Raw genomic sequence first — 20,475 nt, forward strand, 5'->3', positions numbered from 1 at the left:
GCGACCAGCCCGACGAATCCTAGAGGGAGTAACCGACAGGTTCACTGTCAGACATACGGTCACAAACAAAGCAGGGTAGAGCATGAGCAAACGGAACATTGGTCGCATGGATGGTCCATTTGGACGTAAGACTATTGGTACCCGATGTCTTCGCTCTCATATGAAAGCCGTCTCAAAATCTTCGGTCCGCTGGTGACGATGGGCGTGACGATCACCAGCGCGCTCCCTACTCTTGCTTTGAGCTCGTCGCTCGCCGCTGCGATGCGAAGACCGATGCTCGTGCCTGTCACGGCTGTGCGTGGAAGTCTTTGGCTCACGCTTGTCACGGCTATGGCTAGGACTTGTGTGGCGATGCTTGTGGCGCGATGACGCACTGTCCTTCTTGGGAGTGCCATGCTCATTGTCTTCCGCGTCTCGCCTCTTCCTCTTAAGATGTCTACTCCGCCTATCCTCGCGTTCCTGAGCCGATCGTAGCTCCATCAATTCGCGACTGCGCTCCTCAGCCCATTGTTTTCTGTCCTGCTTGGACTTCTTCAACTGTGCCTGTGCCTTCTGCATGAAGGCAAAAGGGTCGTTTGTCGATATGCGGGCTTGCTCTCTTTCTTTACGGCGCGGGTCTTCATTTCCCCAAACGTCCTTGTTCACGAAGCCTTCGTAGATTGACAGTTCCTTCTTGTCTCCAGCGCTCTGCTTGGGCGAATGTACGGCAGCGTACCAGGGTCGACTGACGCCGTCCCTTCCTGCCGCACTGGAGAAGCGCATGGTGAACTGAGACTCGATGGCCTTTTCCTTGTTGCGCTTCTCCTGTTCCGCTTCTGCGTTTCTCTCGCGCTTGAGGGCGTCTTTCATGTCTACCGGAAACAAGTCAATGTGGCCGGCATGGTCTTGCAACGGGGCATCACTCGCAGTGCTCCGTAACTTCAGGACTCTGGCGTCCTTGTCGTCATGCTCAGGTCGCGCCGTGAGGGACTTGGCCATGCGTATGTCCAGATCGGTGTCATCCTCCCCAGCGAGCTTCCTCCTTTTCCTGATATGTCCGCGTTCATCTGCGTGTCCTGGGCGCCTAGATTCTGACGTCTTGCCGGCTTGTCTTTCTGGCAAAGGTGGGGGCGTTCGACCTCGGAGGATGGCAGCACGTCGTTCGGCATCGAGCTCTTGCATGCGCTGCTCATCGGCGGCTTCGCGTGCGGCAGCAGCAGCCTCGTCGGCCTTGACGCGCGCTATGTTGTCGGAATTGTATACGTTCCATGACTTCTTGCCGAGCAGGTGTCTACAGTCGTTAGTGACTCCAAGGGTTAGACCTAGGAGAGGAGAGCCACTCACAGAGGCATGATGAGAAGATGTGCCAGGCGGACGAGACCAGAGCGTCTTGTTTGTTGTCATGCGCCATCGGGACGGCCGCCTTCTTAACTCTCACCCCAGCGAGGTCGGGCGCGGAGGCAAGCAGTGGCACCCGTCGACGCGAACGGGAGCGACCTTGCATTAGCGTCGAGCGGGGCCCTATCCAGTTCTCTCCCCACAGTGCCATTGGCATAACCCAAAGAGACAACCCGAGTTCCTGGCTAGATGCATCGCCGTCAATAGTGCCCCTCTGATCTTGCTTCTCCGTGGTAACCGTCGTATCGATTCCCTTGTTGCTTCTTTCCTAGCGTGCATCTGGCCACAAGACGAGCCCTGCCAGCCACGCTGCGGCAATCGTCTAGACCTCTGCATAAGCTCTCAAGACGCGGTCCCGACCTACATAACACAACGTCTGTGACCATGTACGACCTGCAAGCCAAAGTCTGCTAAAGACCTTGTCCCTCACTTTGACCTATCTCTGTGTGTTGCTTTTTTGCATCGACTTTCTTCCACGGCACTCCACCTCCGAAGCGGAGAATTGTTACGAAAAGCACTTCAACATGCCCACCTGGCTCGTTCACGGTTTTCGATGGCCGCGCGCACAGATTCGCATTCACATTATTCTGCAGAACCTCGACGATGCCGCTCCAGAATGGCTCATGGCCCCCGCTACTACGGCCTGTATGATGCAAAACTTCAAGGAGCAATGGCCAGAACAGATAGCCCAGCTGCCTGATCTACGCTTCATCGAGCAATACGATCCCGAAGATCTCACCGTCAAGGATCAGCCGTACGCATATGTGTGCGATATTGTGCACGAGATCAAGCTGGGCGTAGACGTGGAAGAGATGAGGGGGGCTGGGCTGGGAGATGACCAGTGGGCAGCCATTGCAGAATTGCGAGACAAGGTTGCACCAGGAGAAAAATTAGGTTGGTTCGTAGTGGTCAACGGAGATGTCGAGAGGTGGGCACCGCCACTGGAGGAAGACGACGATATAACCCCAGACGCCAGCGCCGTCAGTGCGTCAAGTCACAGGAGTAGCATGGCACAATCCGACACCGCACGCACCAAAGAACCGGAGCGGCCGTCCTCGAGTAGGAGTTTCAAGAAGTGGTTCGGAGGGAAGTTGAGGAAAACGAAGAGGTACGATTGATGACAACACGGATCCAGCATGTGCTAACTTGATGAAGCGGAAGGAATTTGAGAGGTGATACCACGCCAGAAGAGCCAGTTCCTCCATTGCCACCAATCTCACCCCGATATGCTCTTCAATCTTCGCACGGGAAGGCATCTGCGCAGAAGTAAGGACGAAACGGACAGGGATGACATCAGGTACACATACATATATGGCCCGAGTGAAGTCAGCCGCAACATGTCAGCTGTCGAATAGGTCTTTTAGGTAGCCAAGTATCCGCGGCAAGATAACATACGTGAAGTTGTGGATAGCCATTGCCTGCATGAATTCATGTGCCCGTCGCAAACCGACCTTTTGGGTTAGTGCATTTCATACCTCGTTGCACGTGACACGCGATTGCCTAGCTCAAATTATTATCCAAGTCGCGACTGCCCTACCACGCCGCCTCGGTATTAACACCACCCACCACTCTACCGTATTTCACGCCCAACTTTTCCATCGCGGCCGCAATCCAAGTCTGCATACATCCAGCGAAGATACTGGTGCATCGCGTTTAGGTCAATTGTTCCAAAAGCCTGCGCAGCTTGCGGCGCGCTCCAGCCCGAGGCTACGACCAATACCTTCCGTCGTCAACCCCGGAACTACCGCCAAGATGAGTCGACGCGACTTTCTCTCCATGCCTGCGCCCGAGAACTATGTGGCTGGTCTCGGTAGAGGAGCTACGGGCTTTACAACCCGAAGCGATCTGGGTCCCGCCCGTGAGGGTCCATCCGAGGAGCAGATGAAAGAGATGCTAGCAAAGCGCGCAGCTTCGCTAGGTCAGGCAGCCCCCTCGGCCTACGGTGTCACTGAAAAGAAGGAGGAAGAGAGGGACGAAGAGGAGGACCGGTTTCAAGATCCCGATAATGAAGTTGGCCTTTTCTCAAGCGGCATGAACTACGACAAGGACGATGACGAGGCAGACCGCATATACCAAGAAGTCGACGAGAAGATGGACAAGCGCCGTAGAGCAAGAAGGTTAGTCCCCCTGTTTTCCTTTACCTTATGCCCCTCCCCTCTATCTTTGTTATTGAAGTATTCATCGTGTTTTTTTCCACGAACAGATACCGATTGTGTCCGCCCTAGGGAAGCTCGCGAGCAACAAGAACGAGACGAGTACGAACGAAACAACCCCAAGATCCAGCTCCAGTTTGCCGATCTGAAGCGAGCCCTCGGCGGCGTCTCTGAGGAAGAATGGGCAGCGCTGCCTGAGGTTGGAGATATGACCGGCAAAGCCAAGCGCGCTCGTGAAGCTCGACTGGCGAATTCGAGGTCATACGCCGTTCCGGATAGTGTTTTGGCCGCAGCATCCAAGAGTGGCGAGCTCGATACCACGATATCGTCAGGCGACGCAGACGGCATGACAACGAACCTTGCCAGTATTGGAGCTGCGCAGCTATCTGCCTTGACGGTACGACTGGACTCAGCAGCAAGTGCGCCTGGCACGCAAACCACAACAACTTCTGGTACCTCGACGTCCGTGGACCCCAAGGGATACATGACTGCGTTGAGCAAAAAGGAAGCTATGGGCGAGGAAGTTCCAGTTGAGGACATCAACCGCGCGCGTGTGCTGTTAGAATCGGCCGTCAAAACCAACGTCCACAACGGCCCCGGATACGTTGCGCTAGCCCGACTTGAAGAGGTTGCTGGAAAGATTCACACGGCCAAAAAGGTCATTGCACGTGGATGCGAACTATGTCCTCGGTCTGTAGTCGTCTGGGAGGAAGCGATCAGGCTGAACCGCGACAACATTCACAATGCGAAGATCATTGCCGCCAATGGTATCAAGCAGAACACAAAGGCGGTAAAACTATGGCAAGCTGCCATCGATCTGGAACAAACACCAGCGTCTAGGAAAAAGGTTACACGTCAGGCTCTAGACCACAACCCCCAGAGTGTTGAGTTGTGGAAGACCCTGATCAACGACACGGAAGAGTTGGACGCTGTCCGCTTACTGTTCGCCAAAGCTACAGAAACTGTTCCTCTCTCAGAGGAGTTGTGGATCTCATTCGCCAGAGTTTCAAAACCAGAAGACGCGCAGCAGATCCTCAACAAGGCTCGCAAAGCCATCCCCACCAGTTGGGCGATTTGGATTCATGCTTGCAGACTGCAAGAAGAGCTGGGCAAGGTTGACATGTTGGACATGATCATGACTAGAGCAGTCAAGTCCCTGATCAAGGAGAACGCTATGATCAAACGCGAAGAGTGGATCACTCAAGCTGAGATTTGTGAGGAGCAAGGCGACACTGGCACAGCTGCTGCGATCATCAAGGCGACTGTGGGCTGGGGTCTTGACGAAGATGACGAGCGTCGGGACGTTTGGCTAGAAGATGCCAGGAGTGTGTTGAACAGAAACAAGCCGGAAACAGCTAGGGCAATCCTCGGATTTGCTGTCGCCGTCTTCCCGTATAGTACAACAGTCTGGCACGCGTCCACTGACCTCGAAAAGCATCACGGTACAACAGACACCCTACTAAGTGTTCTGGAGCGTGCCGTGAACGCCTGCCCAAACTCGGAGTCCTTGTGGCTTCAATACGCTCGAGAAATGTGGCAGTCAGGGAACCCTGAAGGTGCTCGCCAGGTCCTGGGAAGAAGTTTCGAGGCTCTGCCAGGCAACGAAATGCTGTACACCCGCGCTGTTGATTTTGAAGTTGACGCCGGCAACTACGAGCAGGCCCGTAGCTTCCTCCAGGTAGCACGTGAATCAGCTGCCACCGACCGCATCTACATGAAGTCGGCCGTGCTAGAACGACAACTGGATAACTATGAGACAGCGATCGACATCTGTAACCAGGGTCTGCAGAACTGGCCCGGCAGCTGGAAGTTACATGCTATCAAAGGCCAAGTCTACGAGCAGCTTTCAAAGCTGCCAGAAGCTCATGAGGCATTCAACATCGGTACACGCGCGGCACCGAAAGCTCCAGTCCTGTATATTCTTCTTTCACGACTCCAGGTGAAGCAAGGAGCAATTGTAAAGGCTAGGTCCACCCTGGACCGTGGTCGACAGCAGAACCCCAAGAGCGAAGAGATCCTTCTGGAGCAAGTCCGTCTCGAGCGCCGCCAGAACAACACGAACGCTGCCCAACAGCTGATGGCCGGCGCTCTACAGCAATGTCCCAACTCAGGGCTTTTGTGGGCAGAGAAGATCATGCATCTCGAGGGCCGCACACAACGTAAACCGCGTGCACTCGAAGCCATCAAGAAGGTGGAAAAGGACCCTCTACTATTCGTCGTCGTCGCACGGATCTTCTGGTCGGAGCGACGTCTCGACAAAGCCGCGACGTGGTTCGTCAAGGCTGTCACCCTTGACAGCGATTACGGTGATGCTTGGGTGTGGTACTACAAGTTCCTCGAACAGCATGGCACTGAGGAGAAGAAGGAGGATACGCTTTCAAAGGCTGCCATGGCTGAGCCCAAGCATGGTGAAATATGGCAGTCTGTCGCCAAGGATCCTAAGAATGCGAGGAAGAGTGTAGAGGAGATTTTGAAGATTGCTGCGGCGAAGGCGGAGTAGAGTGCTGCTGTAAATCGGTGTCTGTATTGATAAGGTCGAAGCATAATCGAAACATTTTCCGGCCTTAGTAGCGGGTCTGGCTCACAGCTGCGGTCTACACGGATTGATGTTAGTTCGGCATATTCGAGGATGATAGGTTCCTGTTTCTGGCATTTATTAAATTTATCCAAGTAAGTTGTGTTTTCCAGATCTGAGCCGTGAACCGCTTTTGGGATCTCTAGATTTAAGAGGGATCCCCCACCATCATAGCTTTCTAACTTAGCCTGCAGACTGAATTGAAAAACTGTAAGGTAGAATTGTCAATGGGCTGCAAGTTATTGCTGTCGCCACTCACTGACTCAATTTCATCCGCCTGACCTGCACACGGCATAACCACGTATAAAACTCAGTACGTCTCTATTCATATATACACGACGCACGAATATCCGCGTTAAATACTACTACTGTGGTCTTTTGAAACCGACAAGCTGATTATCATGGCAGAGAATCTGTTTGTCCAATGTGAATGCTCACATGTGGTGTGGCAGGCCATAACACGGCTTACATTACCACCCATTAGCCCCAAGATCAAATGACGAAGTGAACATGCTGCCGTCCTCGAAAGCAATGACACGATCCATGTCTATAAAATCCTGATCAAGCATGGGGTCGGTGTTGAACTCCGGACTCAGCAGGGATAACCCCAGGTCGTCCAATGGCAGAGTCACCCCGACATTTGGCCATGTGCGAAAAGATTGCGACGGCTCACTCCCACGACAATCATCCATATCCTTGGTGTAGTCCATGATGTTTAGTCGAAAGTTTTCATCTTCTGCGCAGCGCTCATGTAATCTCCTTAGCCGACGGTGATACTGGCTGAACAGGTTCTCCTCGCAATGTAATCGACCGGAAAAGGCGATCCATCGCCTTGACATTTCCTCAAGGCTGTGTAAGATGGACCAGAACTCGGCCGCCAGGATCTTCTCACGTGCGTACCGCCAATGAGCTAGAAGCACTCTGGCAGCAACGAACAGGCAGAAAGCATACTGGCATCCAACCGGTGATGTAGGCGACGACTTTGTGAGGTATTTCTCTGTAATGGTTGCAATCTCAGTACCAGCAGTGTAGCAAGCCTCTGCGCTGCAAGTGCTAGGTAATCGGTTTCGAAAGCTCCACTGTGGAGGTGGATAAGCGATGAGCTGATGAAGCAGTATCATCGAAGTGTTATGTGTGACGTGAGCTGTAGTTAAATTCGGGTCCTAACAGATGTTACTTGATGTCTGTAATGCATCAATCGTTCGAATGCTTACCATCAACGGAACCTGTCTTGTTAAGTTAGGATTGGCCTTCCATTTCTGAGGTAGCAGCATCTTCCAATGCACCAAGCGAAGATCTAGCTCTTTAAATCGAGTGAGCCAAGAGCTGATCTCGCCTTGGTTTCGGATACTGACTTTTTGTTGGAGAAAATAGCTCACTACACGACTCATAGACTCGGTCGCTTCGATGTTGTACGCAAAAGCACCGACCGTGGACATATCTGCCGCTCCGTTTTGACCCATGTCGATTGATGGTGTCCCTCTCATCTGGCCATGGGCTGCAGTCTCAGTGGCAGATGACTCATCGATCAGAGATGTAGGCTGTGAGATGAAGCCGATCGGGTTGCCGATGCGACCTTTTGACTTGTCCCAAATGCCGAAGTAAGGCGTCAAGACAGCATTCTGCTTGCGCCACAGGTGACCGTCACAGGGCAGTCTCCGAAAGACATCATCAGAGGTTAGACTCGTACTCCAGCCCATAGTTACCGAGCAGAATCGATCAAGGAGGAAAACATTCCAAAAGACTCTCCGCCGTTCTTCCTCTTCTGTCCAATCGTCGGTATTCTCTAGGCATGCGTATGCTTGGCAAAAAGGGTGAAGCTCACTATCCTCTTGCTCCTGTGCCAAGCCCATGTATTCAACGGTACGCGTCATTGATCCGATGATAGCCCAGGCTTTTGATGCTTGTCCGTTCCCAATATCATCGAAAGCCAGTATAGTCAGCGCTTGGAGGCTCTCAAGTGATAGAGTCTCCATAGCTGTGCAGACAACCCACCTGCGCGCTTGTTCAACGTGACCCCCTTGCGAGCCAGATACAAATTTGGAGGCGGCTAGAATCATAGCTTGGATGACCACTGAGAGCTTTCTGCGCTGCTGCTCTATGCTGAAGCGTTGAAGAAACCTGGCCTGATGGATCATCGGGATCCAAGGATGAACACGGGAAAAGTATGCTGCAACGATAGCTTCCAGCATTTCAGCCTGGGGCAGAGGAGGCACTTCATCTGAGTCCAACGTATGGAGAATAATATTGTCTTTGTCTGCTAGGCGTCTCCTCTTGTTGCTCTCCTCGTTTGTTGCCGGCGTGGCAACTCCTCCATTCGATAAGCCATCAGTCAGCTTGGGCAGTTCCTTGGCCAACAGAGCCAAGATGCTGCAAGCTGCCGACTTGCTTGAACTCTGACGTATATGTCCAGTTTCATGTGGTGAGCTGTGTTTGTACTGTTCAAAACGAGATTCTTGCGCGTTGAAGCGCTGTTCTAACTCGTCAATCCTTCTATGCAGATTGTCAATAGCTCCTGACTTTAAGCCCGGCTTGATACGTTTCGATTCGTATTCGCATTCTTCTCCTGCTGGATTTTAGCAGATGAAATCTGGCTGCGTAACCATGTAATGCCTTACCTGTCTTTCTACAATGTAGGCAACTGGGCCTGTCTCTCGAACAGCGCAGTTTCGCTTTCCGGCACGAATTGCAAGCTAGGCCATACGGCGTGCCAGAGGCTTGCTTCAGCTCACAGTCAGGCTGCTCATTTGACCTGTCCTTAGAAGTTTCATCTGACATGGCATGCGTTTACTGAGAGCTAGGACTAACTACAACCTTATGTAGATGATCCATCCGAACACCGGTGGAGATGCCCCGAACCACCGAGAGGGCAGCCAGGTTCTCCGCATTGGCGCGACCCAATCAGTATATAGTCTAGCGCCTTAAGATATACAGTGACACTAATGATGAACCGAGCTAGTACCCATCAGACGTTCTCCATCCCTTAAGTGATCCCAGTCTTCTACACCAGAGATGTCTTGATCCAGACATGACAATGCACATTTGCCTATTTGCGCTGGCCGAAGTCTCACCTGGCTTATACTAGGCCCATTCGTAACAACCTATTTCCAAATTCGACCAGATAGTAGTCTCCATAAACTAGGCCATGATTGGCGTAACGATTACGCGCATTCGCATTGTTGTTCGCAGTTCCAAACTTCAACATCCCATCGTAACGACGTTCTGGCGACATCTCCTCCGCACGAATCTGATGATATGAACCACTGACAAGCCGAGCCTTCTCTGGTGCCAGCGCAAAGCTGAGTGTGTCTTGAACTATGCGCAACGCTGTATTCCGAAATCTCAGTGACAACTGAGTCTGCCCGATACCCGCTAATGCTTGCGATAGCAATAGCATTCCGTTAGCGGCGATGGTGCCTGCAGAAGAGTCGCGCAACGGTTCATTTTCGTTCTCGATTGGTGCATCAAAGTCCCACAAAGGCACGTAACGCGCGCAGGATACACAGACAGGTGATGTCTCCAGACGATACACGAAATATTCTGCGAGTCCACAGGCTGCCTCTAGAAACCTGGAATCTCTTGTCCACATGTACGTCTCAGCATATCCGAGTATACCCCATGCCTGGCCACGACTCCACGTCGAATCGTGCTCGTATCCTTGTGCCGTCATTCGTTGCTTCAGTTCTCCTGTTCTTGGATCAATGTTTGCGACGTGGCAAGTCGAATACCATTGACCTCTGTAGGCGTCTTTCGATGCGGATAGCATAAACTCGGGTCGCAAATGGCTGTGCAAAAGTGTGGCAGCGTGGGTAGTGGCAATTTCCGCAAGTTTGGAGTCTTGCGCATGATGTGCCGCATAATACAGCAGATCGAGATTGCACATGCTGTCGATGATAACGATCATGTTCTGATCTTGGTCGATGATCTCTATATTCTTCTTCTTCAGCAAGTCCCAGCTTCGGATAGCACCAGCTGTAGGAACATATCGCGTCGCCAGACTATGCGCAGCCTTGACGATAGAATCCAGACTCTGCTGGTTTCCGAACAGTTCCCAGTCAGCGCGGAGTGCTGGCATGACAATGAAACCGATATCATGGGTATCGGTTCGCTCGTCCATACCTCGAACGGGCTCGACCCAGGTGCGACATAAGACAGTGAGTTGATTTCGAAGATGTTTCAGATCAACCGAACTAGAGAGATGCATACGCTGAGGGTACTTGATGAGCCTCTCCAACATGTTGTACATAGTCCCGGGGAAGAAGCCACAAGTCCAAAAGTCAGCTTCACGTAAGCTATAACTACCATCGTGGTTGTCCTGCTGTGGGACAATCTCTGGAAATGCGGTAGGAAGGAAGGGCAAAGCAGCCTGTGCGGTCCGAAGGACTTTGGCCATGATGTTTTCAGTGAACAGCTCCGGTACGAGATCGGCTATCGCAGTGCTTGAGGCGAAGTGATGGGTTGCGCAGTCCAAGTTCCCGCTTTCTGATGGCGGTGCACTGCTGCTGGGTGTCGTCGTGTCATGCTCAGATGAGTCTTCCTCAATGCTGCTTCCTAAGGACCGTACGCTCGCTGCTGGGATAGCTTCCTCCGTGAGAGCGGAGCCAAGATTCTCGGAAACATCGTATTGAGTTCGTTCTGGTGCTGGCTTAAGTACCAAGAGATCGTCTTCTGGCTTCACGTCTCCCGCTGGTTTGGAAGGCGCTTGCGATGAATCGTCTTGTGGTTCGACGAGGTTCGTCACGAGTGGATCCATGTGATCGGTTTAACGTAGCGTGATTTCTTCGTTGCTGGCACTCCAAAGTCAGGGAGGATGCTGAATTCTCGCAATAGGGATGGCGTTTGCTACGCGCGGTCGTCTGTAACGGGAGAGAATCGAATTGAAGTTAGAACGATCATCCCATGAAAGGGATGCGGCTGCTATGTACATAGCCATGGCGGAATTCAGGTGATGTGGTTTCGGGGTATGGGAACGCGAACTGCCAATGCTCCGAGATGTGTGTCTTGTGTGAGATGGAACGATTCTAATGTTCGCGATAGCCCGAAGCCCGCTGCCAAGGATGCGAAACGACGCCAACAACAGCCCCACACGCTCGTGATTGGGTTTCCACCGAATGCGTACTGCGGCCCTTACCCCATGGGAAAGCGCCACAACCCGCGGGGTATGCAGCAGCAAGGAACTTTGACCGACACGACTGGTAAAGGATAGGAAATCAGAATGGCGAGGACTTGGTATCCGCTCAGTGTTCATGGCAGAGCTCATAATACTTAAACTCGGGTGGAGAATACTTTGTTGTGAAGAACCTCCAACCAAGCAGCACTTCTGGCGCTTGCATCATACCACCGCACCAAAGTTCTTTCTTGAAGACAGAGTACGACAATGCAGCCTTCTCAAGATGATATCAAGGTCATGACGCCCGACGGCGAACGCAACGTCGTCATGGTCAATGGCAAAGAAGTTGTCGTAAGCTCCGCCACCGAGAAGCCCAACCGCTCTTTCTGGGTTGCTTGGATGTACATCTTCGATGTGAGTTTTGTAGGCGTACATGGTTATGGCACTTACTCATAGTGGATAGTGGTATCCGAGTCATTACTCTCCCGAAGAAAAACGACTAGTACGCAAGCTCGACTGCGTCTTGCTTACTTTGTGCTGCCTTTGCTTCTACATAAAGTGGCTGGATCAAAACGCACTCAATACTGCGTATTGGTCTGGCATGCGGGAAGAGTTGGCGATAAAGGGCAATGAGTATTCGCTCTTCGGAACTTTGTGAGCATCACCAAAAAGCCTTACCATGAAACAATGTCTCATATCTCCCAGCTACAATATCGGTTACATGATCTTCGAAATACCGAGCATGATGATCATCTCACGTCCAAAGCTGGCTCGGTATTACGTCCCGACAATGGAATGCGCCTGGTCTATCTTGACTTTCACGCAGTCCCGCTTGAGTAGCGTACCGCAGATTTACGGGCTTCGCTTCCTTCTTGGTGTCCTAGAAACTCCTGCTTCGACTGGCTCGATCTATCTTCTCACATCCTGGTACCGCGCTGATGAGGTGTTCAAGCGTGCCGGCGTTTGGTATGTTTCAAGTAATGCTGGCGCTATGTTCAGCGGCTATCTACAAGCCGCTGCCCACAAGAACCTCGACGGAATCCATGGGATGTCGGGATGGCGCTGGTAAGTTATGGCTGAACGCAATGCATGCGAAACATACACTGACTTCATATGTTCACATCTGTAGGTTGTTTATTATCGATGGATCCATCTCTTTGCCCATTGGTCTCGCCGGCTTCTTCCTATACCCTGGACTTCCCACTAGTCCAAAGGTTTGGTGGCTGACAGAAGACGAGAGAAAACTCGCCGTCGCGCGCATGCAGAGCCAGGGTACAAAGCAGAGCGGCAAGATCGGCAAACGTATGCTCAAACGCGTATTTACTCACTGGCACTTCTATGTCGCGGTCTTGACATACGTCTTCTTCCAATGTACGAGCTACGTTGGTGGTCAGATGCAAGCTTGGCTCAAGAAGGAAGCCGATCTGAACGGTACCTACACCATCGAAGAGATCAACCTCATCCCCACCGGAGTTCAAGGCCTGGCCATCGTTTGTGGCATTTTAATCACTAGTTTGGTGATGATTTATCCGATGTGGATCGTTTTTTCCGTAGTCACGGCAATTTTGCTTTTCGCAAACGTGTGCTTGCGAGTGTGGTACATCCCACTTGGCCTTCATTGTGAGTAACGTCATTTCCAACGCGTACGAAGATCCAGCTAACATCCCTGCAGTTACTTGCTATTACCTGCTTGGCCTGACGTCTTGCGTCACCCCCATCCTGTTTCCGTGGGTAAATATGATAATGAAGGATGACAACGAAGCACGAAGTTTCACCACTGGTGCAATGATGACCATCGGCTGGGCCTTCTTCTCCTTCTATCCGATTACTGTATTTCCCATCCTGGAAGCGCCGCAATGGACTAAGGGCTATACTGTCAACATCGTATTCATCATTTGCTACTGGATTCTCTTTATGGTTGGACAATACCTCTGGCGCCGTGAAGAGAAGACTAAGAAGTTTGACATCAACAGGCAAGAGGACGAAGATGTTCTTAATAAACCAGAAGCAGTTCACATCGAGGTTGCAGATGACAAGACCATGAAGGAAGGTAGACCTTGAGTTCCGGAGGATATCAACATTCACACTATTATGGATATATGGATCATCGGAATGATCATGTTTGTCTCGGGGTTAAAATTTCGGTTGATACATTCTGAACGGCTTGGCGATCTCGGGCTATCTTCGCGATATGTCTGTCCGAAGCGAGGAGCTGCTGGATGATAAAGCACCTCGACGCCTCTTAGAAAGAAATCATGAAATTCTGTTCCTGTGATCATTAAATGCCCGCAACCTGGCCCTACGCAGTCATTGCAACAATATGCCGCCTCTTCCTGGCTTCTCTGATAATCAATTTCGCACGAGAGACGACTTCATACGTGCAGCTTCCGCACTCATCAGCCCTTTAGGCCAATACAGGTCACCCGGTCACGCACGAATAAGAATCGCGACATGCACAGGTGCTGGATTCAGCGAGACGGCAGCTCAGCTAGAGGGCTTCGCGCGGCCGCTTTGGGCTGTTGCCATCCTATTCCAGCTCAAGCAACAAGGCAACCAGAGCACGAGCGATCCCTTAGAAGGTGCATTAGAACCCTGGGTGACTGGCATCCGAGCTGGAACCGACCCGCAGAGTCCGGAATACTGGGGCGATTTATCTGACTTTGACCAGCGCATGGTGGAGATGGAGTCCATCGCTTTTGCCCTGCTTGCAAATCCCACTGTGTTCTCTTTCGACAGTGAGCCAACCACTCAAGCCAATCTCATTTCATGGCTTCGGCAGATCAATGAGCATAAGATGCCTGAAACAAATTGGCTGTGGTTTCGGGTATTGGTTAATATTGCGCTAGTGAAGACGCTTAATGTCCCCTTGCTTGAGGTGCAAGCGCACATCGATAAGAGCTTGGAAAAGCTGGACACATTCGATATCGGCGAGGGGTGGTCTTCGGATGGTCTCTGGTGCGAACAAAGAAAACAAGCCGATTACTACAGCGGGAGCTTTGCGATACAGTTTGCGCAACTCCTCTACATTCGTTTTGCCCCGGAATACGATCCAGCTCGTACTTTCAAGTACATAGAGCAAGCGCGTGAGTTTGGGAAGGAATATTGGAGGTACTTCGACCCCCAAGGTGCAGCAATCCCGTTTGGGCGAAGTCTAACGTATCGCTTCGCGTTCGCTGCCTTCTGGGCAGCCGTCGTATTCGCTGGCGTTGAGCTACCAGCTCCAATTGAGGAGATGGGATCGGTGAAAGGCCTGTTGCTCAGGCACTTGCGGTGGTGGGCGAAACAGCCACACATTTTCAACACTGATGGGACGCCTAATATCGGATTTGCGTATCCGAACATGTACCTTGCTGAAGATTACAACTCGCCGCAATCAGTGTATTGGTGTCTGAAAAGCTTCTTGGTTCTCGGCCTGAATGACACGGATGCATTCTGGCAGGCAGAAGAACTTGGTCATCCAAGGATTAGGGAAGAAATTATGCGACTCGACAATGAAGTTGGAGATGTCAAAGTTCTCTGGCCTCCACGCCAAATACTGTGCAACACCCAAGAGCACACATTTTTGCTTTCTTCGGAGCAGTCGACCACTAAACGGTTCAAGGCTCGCGAAGCCAAGTATGGTAAACTTGCTTACTCTTCTGCTTTTGGCTTCAGCGTACCATGCGGTCCGTCACTAGAGCAGGTAGCACCAGATTCGACGTTGCTAGTTTCACTGGGGCTCGAGGAAGACGACTGGAAGGTAAGGTGGAGCCCTTACGATGTCGAAACTGGAGAGGTGTACATGAAAGAGTGCGGCGAGACGGTACCGATCATGATGAGTCGCTGGAAGCCATGGATAAGGCTTGATGTGGTCATCGAAACACTTCTCATGCCGCCCATGCGAAGATGGCCCGGGTGGAGTGTGAGGGTGCACCACGTGAAGTGCACGACGCACCTCTCGATGAGGGAAAGGCTGCAAATCGTGGAAGGGGGCTTCGCAGCAAGTGCGCAAGCGGCCGATAGTGTTTCTATTTTCGAAGAGCCGTGTGCACCCTTGCCTACTAGAGCCGAGCACATTGAGAAGACGTTCGGGTGGTGGAGTAACCGTGATAGCGCTTTCATACTCTCAGAGTCTGGCGCGAGCGGTATTGTCAATTTGACGGATCCTAGTTTGCGCGACGCATCAGCGAACGTGCTTGTTTCCAGTAGGGCGACTGTTATTCGTGCAGACCCTAACACGTAAGTCTTGCTTCTCTTTCAGGTGGACCCAGGTGATACGGAGGCCTCCCCGCAGCAGATGCATTGAGTCGTATCGCGATAGCTGACTCCACATCCGCACAGGAATCTCATCGCGCAACGCACCCTTATACCAATTGTGCAACACGAAGTGAGCGCAGAAGGAGAACACTTTCAGTCTGATTTTGTCACAGGTGTATTCGCGATTGACGCGGCGGCGAATGTAAGCGTGCAAGATGTGTGGCGGATGTGGCAAGACCGACCCTCTCGTGAGGTTGTCCAATGGTGCGAACCGAAGTGGAAAGACTATAGAGGCGTCCGACAAACTACCTAGGTAGTATTCGACTTTTGAAAAATGTGCATGTAAGCGACGTTTGCGTCCAGATAGAAAGAAATGAAGTTGAGAGATCGATCGCCCAGGGACGAGGAGGAGTGTGTGACATTTCCTTAATCATGTAAGCGCTTCCAGAGAACGTTCTATAGACGGAAACGCAGTAGCAAAAACCTTTCAGGATCATTGCCTCAACTGTACAGATAAACTGGGGTACCAAGTCTATGTAAGCAAAGTTAGCTCGTCAAGTATCATGTCTCAAGGTAGCTACAAAGTTGTGATCTTGAGTCGTAGAGTTGGTAAGAGTCCTCTATCTGGCCACCAAGGTATTAATTATGTTAGGATGCCGTAGACAGCGAGACTACGCACGTTGAATGGAGAAAGGTCAACCATTACAGCTATGCTTCACTCGTAGCAGCTCTTAGTGGAATCGATAGCTTACTGTCTTTTGTAGCAACCGCTTACAAGAAGGCGGCTTTCGAGTTGAAAACAGTACTGATTCAAGCAGCTATCGAAGCGGGCGTATGAAGATTTGCCACGAAGATTTGCCCCGTCTGAATGGTCGTCGTGAGTTTTGCTCTATATCAAGCTGAGATCTTACAATACCTAAGTACTAACATACCATCGCGAAGGCGCTCAGAAAGTGGCATTGCTCACTACGCATACAAGGATGAAACGCCCAAGTACTTCGAAGCCATAAAAAAAGAGAAAGATGTAGGCAGCTAATATGGGTGTTTGTGACGTGTGGAAAGCTGACGATATAGCAAATTGAGTAATCCCTCTTCCAACCCGGCTTCTTCACTGGATACTTTGCAGTACCAAACGCAACAGGCGGGCACCTTCAGAGCTTCAAGATGCTTGCTGACTTTGAGTATCGCCGGGCCATCATAGTGAAGGGATCGGAGGGTTCACCACTCACACTCACGACGGTCGGAGATATGGCTAAGGTCGTGGCTCTTGCACTGGATTACAAGGGCAGGTCTCCCACAACTGGAGGTATGCGGGGAACACAGACAACAATCTCCGGATTTTTGAGCCTTGCCGAAGGCATTCGAGGTAAATCGCTACTGAGCCTTTTGTTGGTAATGCTAAAAGACCATCAGGTCCCTGCCAGATTGAATGACTGGTCCCAGAAGACGTGAATAAGGGGGAGCTGAAGGCGTCATGGTATCCCATTATTGGACATGAAGCCCTTCCAGATCAGTACAAGGAGCTCTTCTCGAAAAATGTAACGATGGAGTATGTCAAATCTCTGGCCGCTGGTGGTTGGTCTACCAGCCAAGAATGGAATAGTTTGCTGCCTGATCACAAATTTATCTCGGCAGAGGAATATTTGAGCAAAGTTTTGAAAGCCACTTGAAATCATATAAATACAGTTCGCTTCTCTGCACAATGATTCGGGTGATTGAGACGTGACTGGGGCTAGCCCCAAAACTCTGTAGGAATTACGATTCTGAGACGCCATCAAGATGTCTTCTGATACCACACCTATTATCTTCCCCGTCTATGGTATCAGTCCGCAAAGCTTTTCTGTCATCACAAACCTCTTTCCTAACATCATTGCAAGGTCCTCGCAAGCGGTGTCGCTTCCGCTCGCGCAATAAAACTTGCTACCCTCCTCATCGTCTCTTTCATATAGGGCACATTCACAAATAAGAGTATGCTGGGGGTTAGCTATTCCGGATGTGATGATGCTTGCGATTACATCGCTACCTTGAATAGTGACGAGAAAGTAGAAAGGCAATAAGCTGTGCGCTAATGTAAGCTCGCTTCAGAGAGCGGCCTGGGCATCAAGCGGTAACGCATGGTATACCCTCGCGAAAAGCACACTGAGCAATAGGCATTTTCTCTGCTGTCAGAACCAACTTATCTCGTTTAAGTTTCTGGGGTACAGCACCACATACAAAGGTACAGGGAAATATGCGTCAAAGGTAGCATGCGCTGGTCATACTTAGATATTCTCGAAGAACTAGTCATAAGCGGCCATCCGCTCAAAGTATTCTTGAACAGAGTTAGAAGCCCTGATCAGGTTGAAACCCATGATTTTGCATCGACCCCGGCGCCTCCAGTGGTCCATCTAGAGCCTTCGCCTCCCACGAATCAACACCATACTCCTTATCCAAGCCCCCTATGAACTTCTTCGCTGTGTCGCCTACCAGGCACGACCGCTCAATATTCTGCATACCACCAATCCTGGACTCCGGGATCCGCACGCTGCCTTTCACCCACTCGTAGCTCACGCCATCCGCGCTCTCCTTCTGTTTGCGCTCGAAACCCTTGAGGGGTACGGGCTGATAATCATTGCCTAGTTGCCGCATTCTGTACCACACAGCGGGATGGATCTCCTCTTCCGTTTCTCCTGTCACGCCTCGAGGAGCGTTCTTGTCGCGGTATTCGCCAGGTGTACGGTACTTTGAGCCGGCTTTCTTCATATTTTCGAATTCGTCGACGAAAGGTCCCGTCGCCCAGTCTTGCAGAGCTTCGGTCGCGAGCACTTTGAAACGCGTCTTATTGCCGTCGTTCCACGGGTCATTTTTGTCTTTGGCAAGCATGTTGTTGACCTTTTTGACCAGCCAGTTGTTTTTGTACTTAGCGTGATCGTCAAGGTGACTCTGGATGAAGGGTTGCAAAAGGAGGAAGCGATCTTGGTTCCAGAGGTTCATGGCGTTCAATTCGAAGGCGAGATGCTCTTTGAGTTGTTCGACCATCCAAGCGAGCGTGATCGTGGAGATTTCTATGTGGCAGTTGATGAGTCCCCTGATATAATAGAAGGTACTTGGTTCAACTCACGCTCAAAGTCACTTAGTTTGTCTTTGAAGAGATCATTACTTCCCCCACCAATATTGATGTGGTGGCCAGGGAACCAGACTTGCTTAAGCTTTGAATTGCTGCCTTTGAGCTCTTCGTGCATCTCAGCGTCAACGAGGTTCTCCCAAGCTGTCTGAATCTCGAATTCAGGAGTGCCATCCGTGTCGCGAAGCTGGTTTAGTTTCTCTTTCAGCTCAAATACTGGCTTATGAGTTCTTGCTGTGCCGTCACCTGGATAGAGATGCCACATTGTGGTATCGAAGGGCTTCCTGTGCTCGTCCAGGGCCATCGCATGGTACGCGTGTTTGATGTCTGCGAACTGAAATCAGTATACTCAATCTCTGCAAGTCAATGTATGTATAGAACTTACAAGGGCTGAGCGCGACATTGTGGAAGCCGAACTCCTCGGCGGGAATTTTGTGAGCCAGGAAATTAATAGTATACCTGAACAAGCCTTCTACGTCCGGGACACCGAGAGAGCCAACGGTATCGAAGACACCAACGGCTTCAACCCACCGAGTTGACTCTGGTGCTGCACCATGAGGTCGTTTCTTCCAAAGGTATGGCGATTGTCTAAATCCTTCGGGAAGGTCTTTCTGAGCTGTGTCGAAGAGGCGCGCGCCGCTGACCCACTCGCGCCATGCCTTTGACTTCCTGAACATGTTACTGTCCTTGTACTGCTGATAGGTGCGGTACAGTTCCGGAAAGTCCCTACACCCAATGGTAAGTCGGTGAGCACTCTCTTGTACGACGAAACATGAGGGACAGAGAGTAAAAAACCCAAATGAGCGATGAACGTACTGCATATCTCTCGGCTTCACAATACCAATGTCTGTGACTAACCCAGCAACAGCACGCGCCGTATAGGCGCCACGTGAGAAGCCGAAGCAGAAAATCTGATCACCGGGATTGTAGTTCAATACAATGAAGTTGTACGCCTCAATGACATTGCCCACAAAGCCAGAGCCCGTCATGCCTTCTCGAGCGGCTTCCATGAAGCTTGCACCAGTACCAATGCCGGCATCGTAGTAAACAAGCTGCTGCCATTGCTCACCCTTGGTATCTTTGCCAACCTTAAGGAGGTATCGTGCGATCCGGGTTATATTTGACGGAACATTGTCGACGTTGGTAACGGACGATTGCCATGTGCCATCGCAGCAAATGACAATGCGTTTTGGAGCAGGTTTCAAGGTCGTGTCTTGGAAGCCATTCGGCCTGAAATCTTGATCAAAACTCATGCTGTAAACAAGATCTAGGTGAGGAATGTCGAAATCTACGAATTGTTTCCTCGACCTATTACTTATACTTCTGAGAGCTGCATTCACCTAGGCCCTTCGCTCACTTTATCTGAAATGGGAATCTGTGGCGCTCGTAAAGAGATACAGTAGCATCTTCTCACCGCTTTGATGCTAGCCAATTAGCGACGCCTCTATCGAACGCTAGACCATTTGAATGGTTCAGCCAGCCATACAAAGGCAGATGACAGCGGTATTGGGCCAGAGCAAATAGGCTGATGCATTGTTTTTCAGCTGAGCTTTGATGCGCCCTGCAAGGGACGATTCTAGACGGGCCGCCGATCTACGGCTGCAGTGCGGCAGTGCCCGTGCACTACGGGGTGGGTGCGCGTAACGAACTAGTTCACGTAGCGAGCCGCGTTAGCAAGTAGAAAGCTATGTGTCTAAGGTTCGTACGTTAGTAAGAAAGAAAAGAAGAATATAACGTAACGTATAATTAATTAAGTAGAAAGAGAACTTAATAAAAAGTATACTAAGTAAAACTCTTAAGCTTTATTATATAGTAAATTTTATACTTATTTAGAGTCTAAAAGCTATAAAAGTTAATAAACTTACTAGTAGTAAGATATAGATAGAACGCTACTTAGTTATAGTATAGTATACTAAAGTAG

At 50.9% G+C, this 20,475-nt stretch overlaps 5 protein-coding genes across 5 annotated transcripts; 2 read left to right on the plus strand and 3 right to left on the minus strand.

The window, feature by feature from the left end:
- Positions 1–156: 156 nt before the first annotated feature.
- GT037_010096 (uncharacterized protein) lies at positions 157–1,331 on the minus strand (the record flags this gene model as incomplete). The annotated part of the gene is made up of 2 exons (XM_038935143.1): positions 157–1,270; positions 1,324–1,331. The coding sequence occupies 2 exons, from the start codon at positions 1,329–1,331 to the stop codon at positions 157–159; spliced, it is 1,122 nt and encodes a 373-aa protein (XP_038782234.1).
- A 570-nt stretch (positions 1,332–1,901) lies between these two features.
- On the plus strand, positions 1,902–6,030 carry GT037_010097 (pre-mrna-splicing factor prp1; the record flags this gene model as incomplete). The annotated part of the gene is made up of 4 exons (XM_038935144.1): positions 1,902–2,485; positions 2,533–2,643; positions 3,009–3,494; positions 3,603–6,030. The coding sequence occupies 4 exons, from the start codon at positions 1,902–1,904 to the stop codon at positions 6,028–6,030; spliced, it is 3,609 nt and encodes a 1,202-aa protein (XP_038782235.1).
- A 545-nt stretch (positions 6,031–6,575) lies between these two features.
- Positions 6,576–10,858, minus strand: GT037_010098 (uncharacterized protein; the record flags this gene model as incomplete). The annotated part of the gene is made up of 4 exons (XM_038935145.1): positions 6,576–7,268; positions 7,320–8,671; positions 8,724–8,731; positions 9,207–10,858. The coding sequence occupies 4 exons, from the start codon at positions 10,856–10,858 to the stop codon at positions 6,576–6,578; spliced, it is 3,705 nt and encodes a 1,234-aa protein (XP_038782236.1).
- A 624-nt stretch (positions 10,859–11,482) lies between these two features.
- On the plus strand, positions 11,483–16,537 carry GT037_010099 (mfs general substrate transporter; the record flags this gene model as incomplete). The annotated part of the gene is made up of 10 exons (XM_038935146.1): positions 11,483–11,629; positions 11,679–11,869; positions 11,921–12,280; positions 12,345–12,835; positions 12,888–13,265; positions 13,675–15,433; positions 15,536–15,653; positions 15,965–15,987; positions 16,394–16,475; positions 16,526–16,537. 10 exons carry the CDS (start codon positions 11,483–11,485, stop codon positions 16,535–16,537), a joined length of 3,561 nt encoding a protein of 1,186 aa, XP_038782237.1.
- A 1,236-nt stretch (positions 16,538–17,773) lies between these two features.
- On the minus strand, positions 17,774–19,807 carry GT037_010100 (uncharacterized protein; the record flags this gene model as incomplete). The annotated part of the gene is made up of 4 exons (XM_038935147.1): positions 17,774–18,495; positions 18,552–18,881; positions 18,940–19,280; positions 19,371–19,807. 4 exons carry the CDS (start codon positions 19,805–19,807, stop codon positions 17,774–17,776), a joined length of 1,830 nt encoding a protein of 609 aa, XP_038782238.1.
- Positions 19,808–20,475: the final 668 nt, after the last annotated feature.

The sequence above is a fragment of the Alternaria burnsii genome (assembly GCF_013036055.1).
Source record: "Alternaria burnsii strain CBS107.38 chromosome Unknown 121, whole genome shotgun sequence".
Lineage (NCBI taxonomy): Eukaryota > Fungi > Ascomycota > Dothideomycetes > Pleosporales > Pleosporaceae > Alternaria > Alternaria burnsii.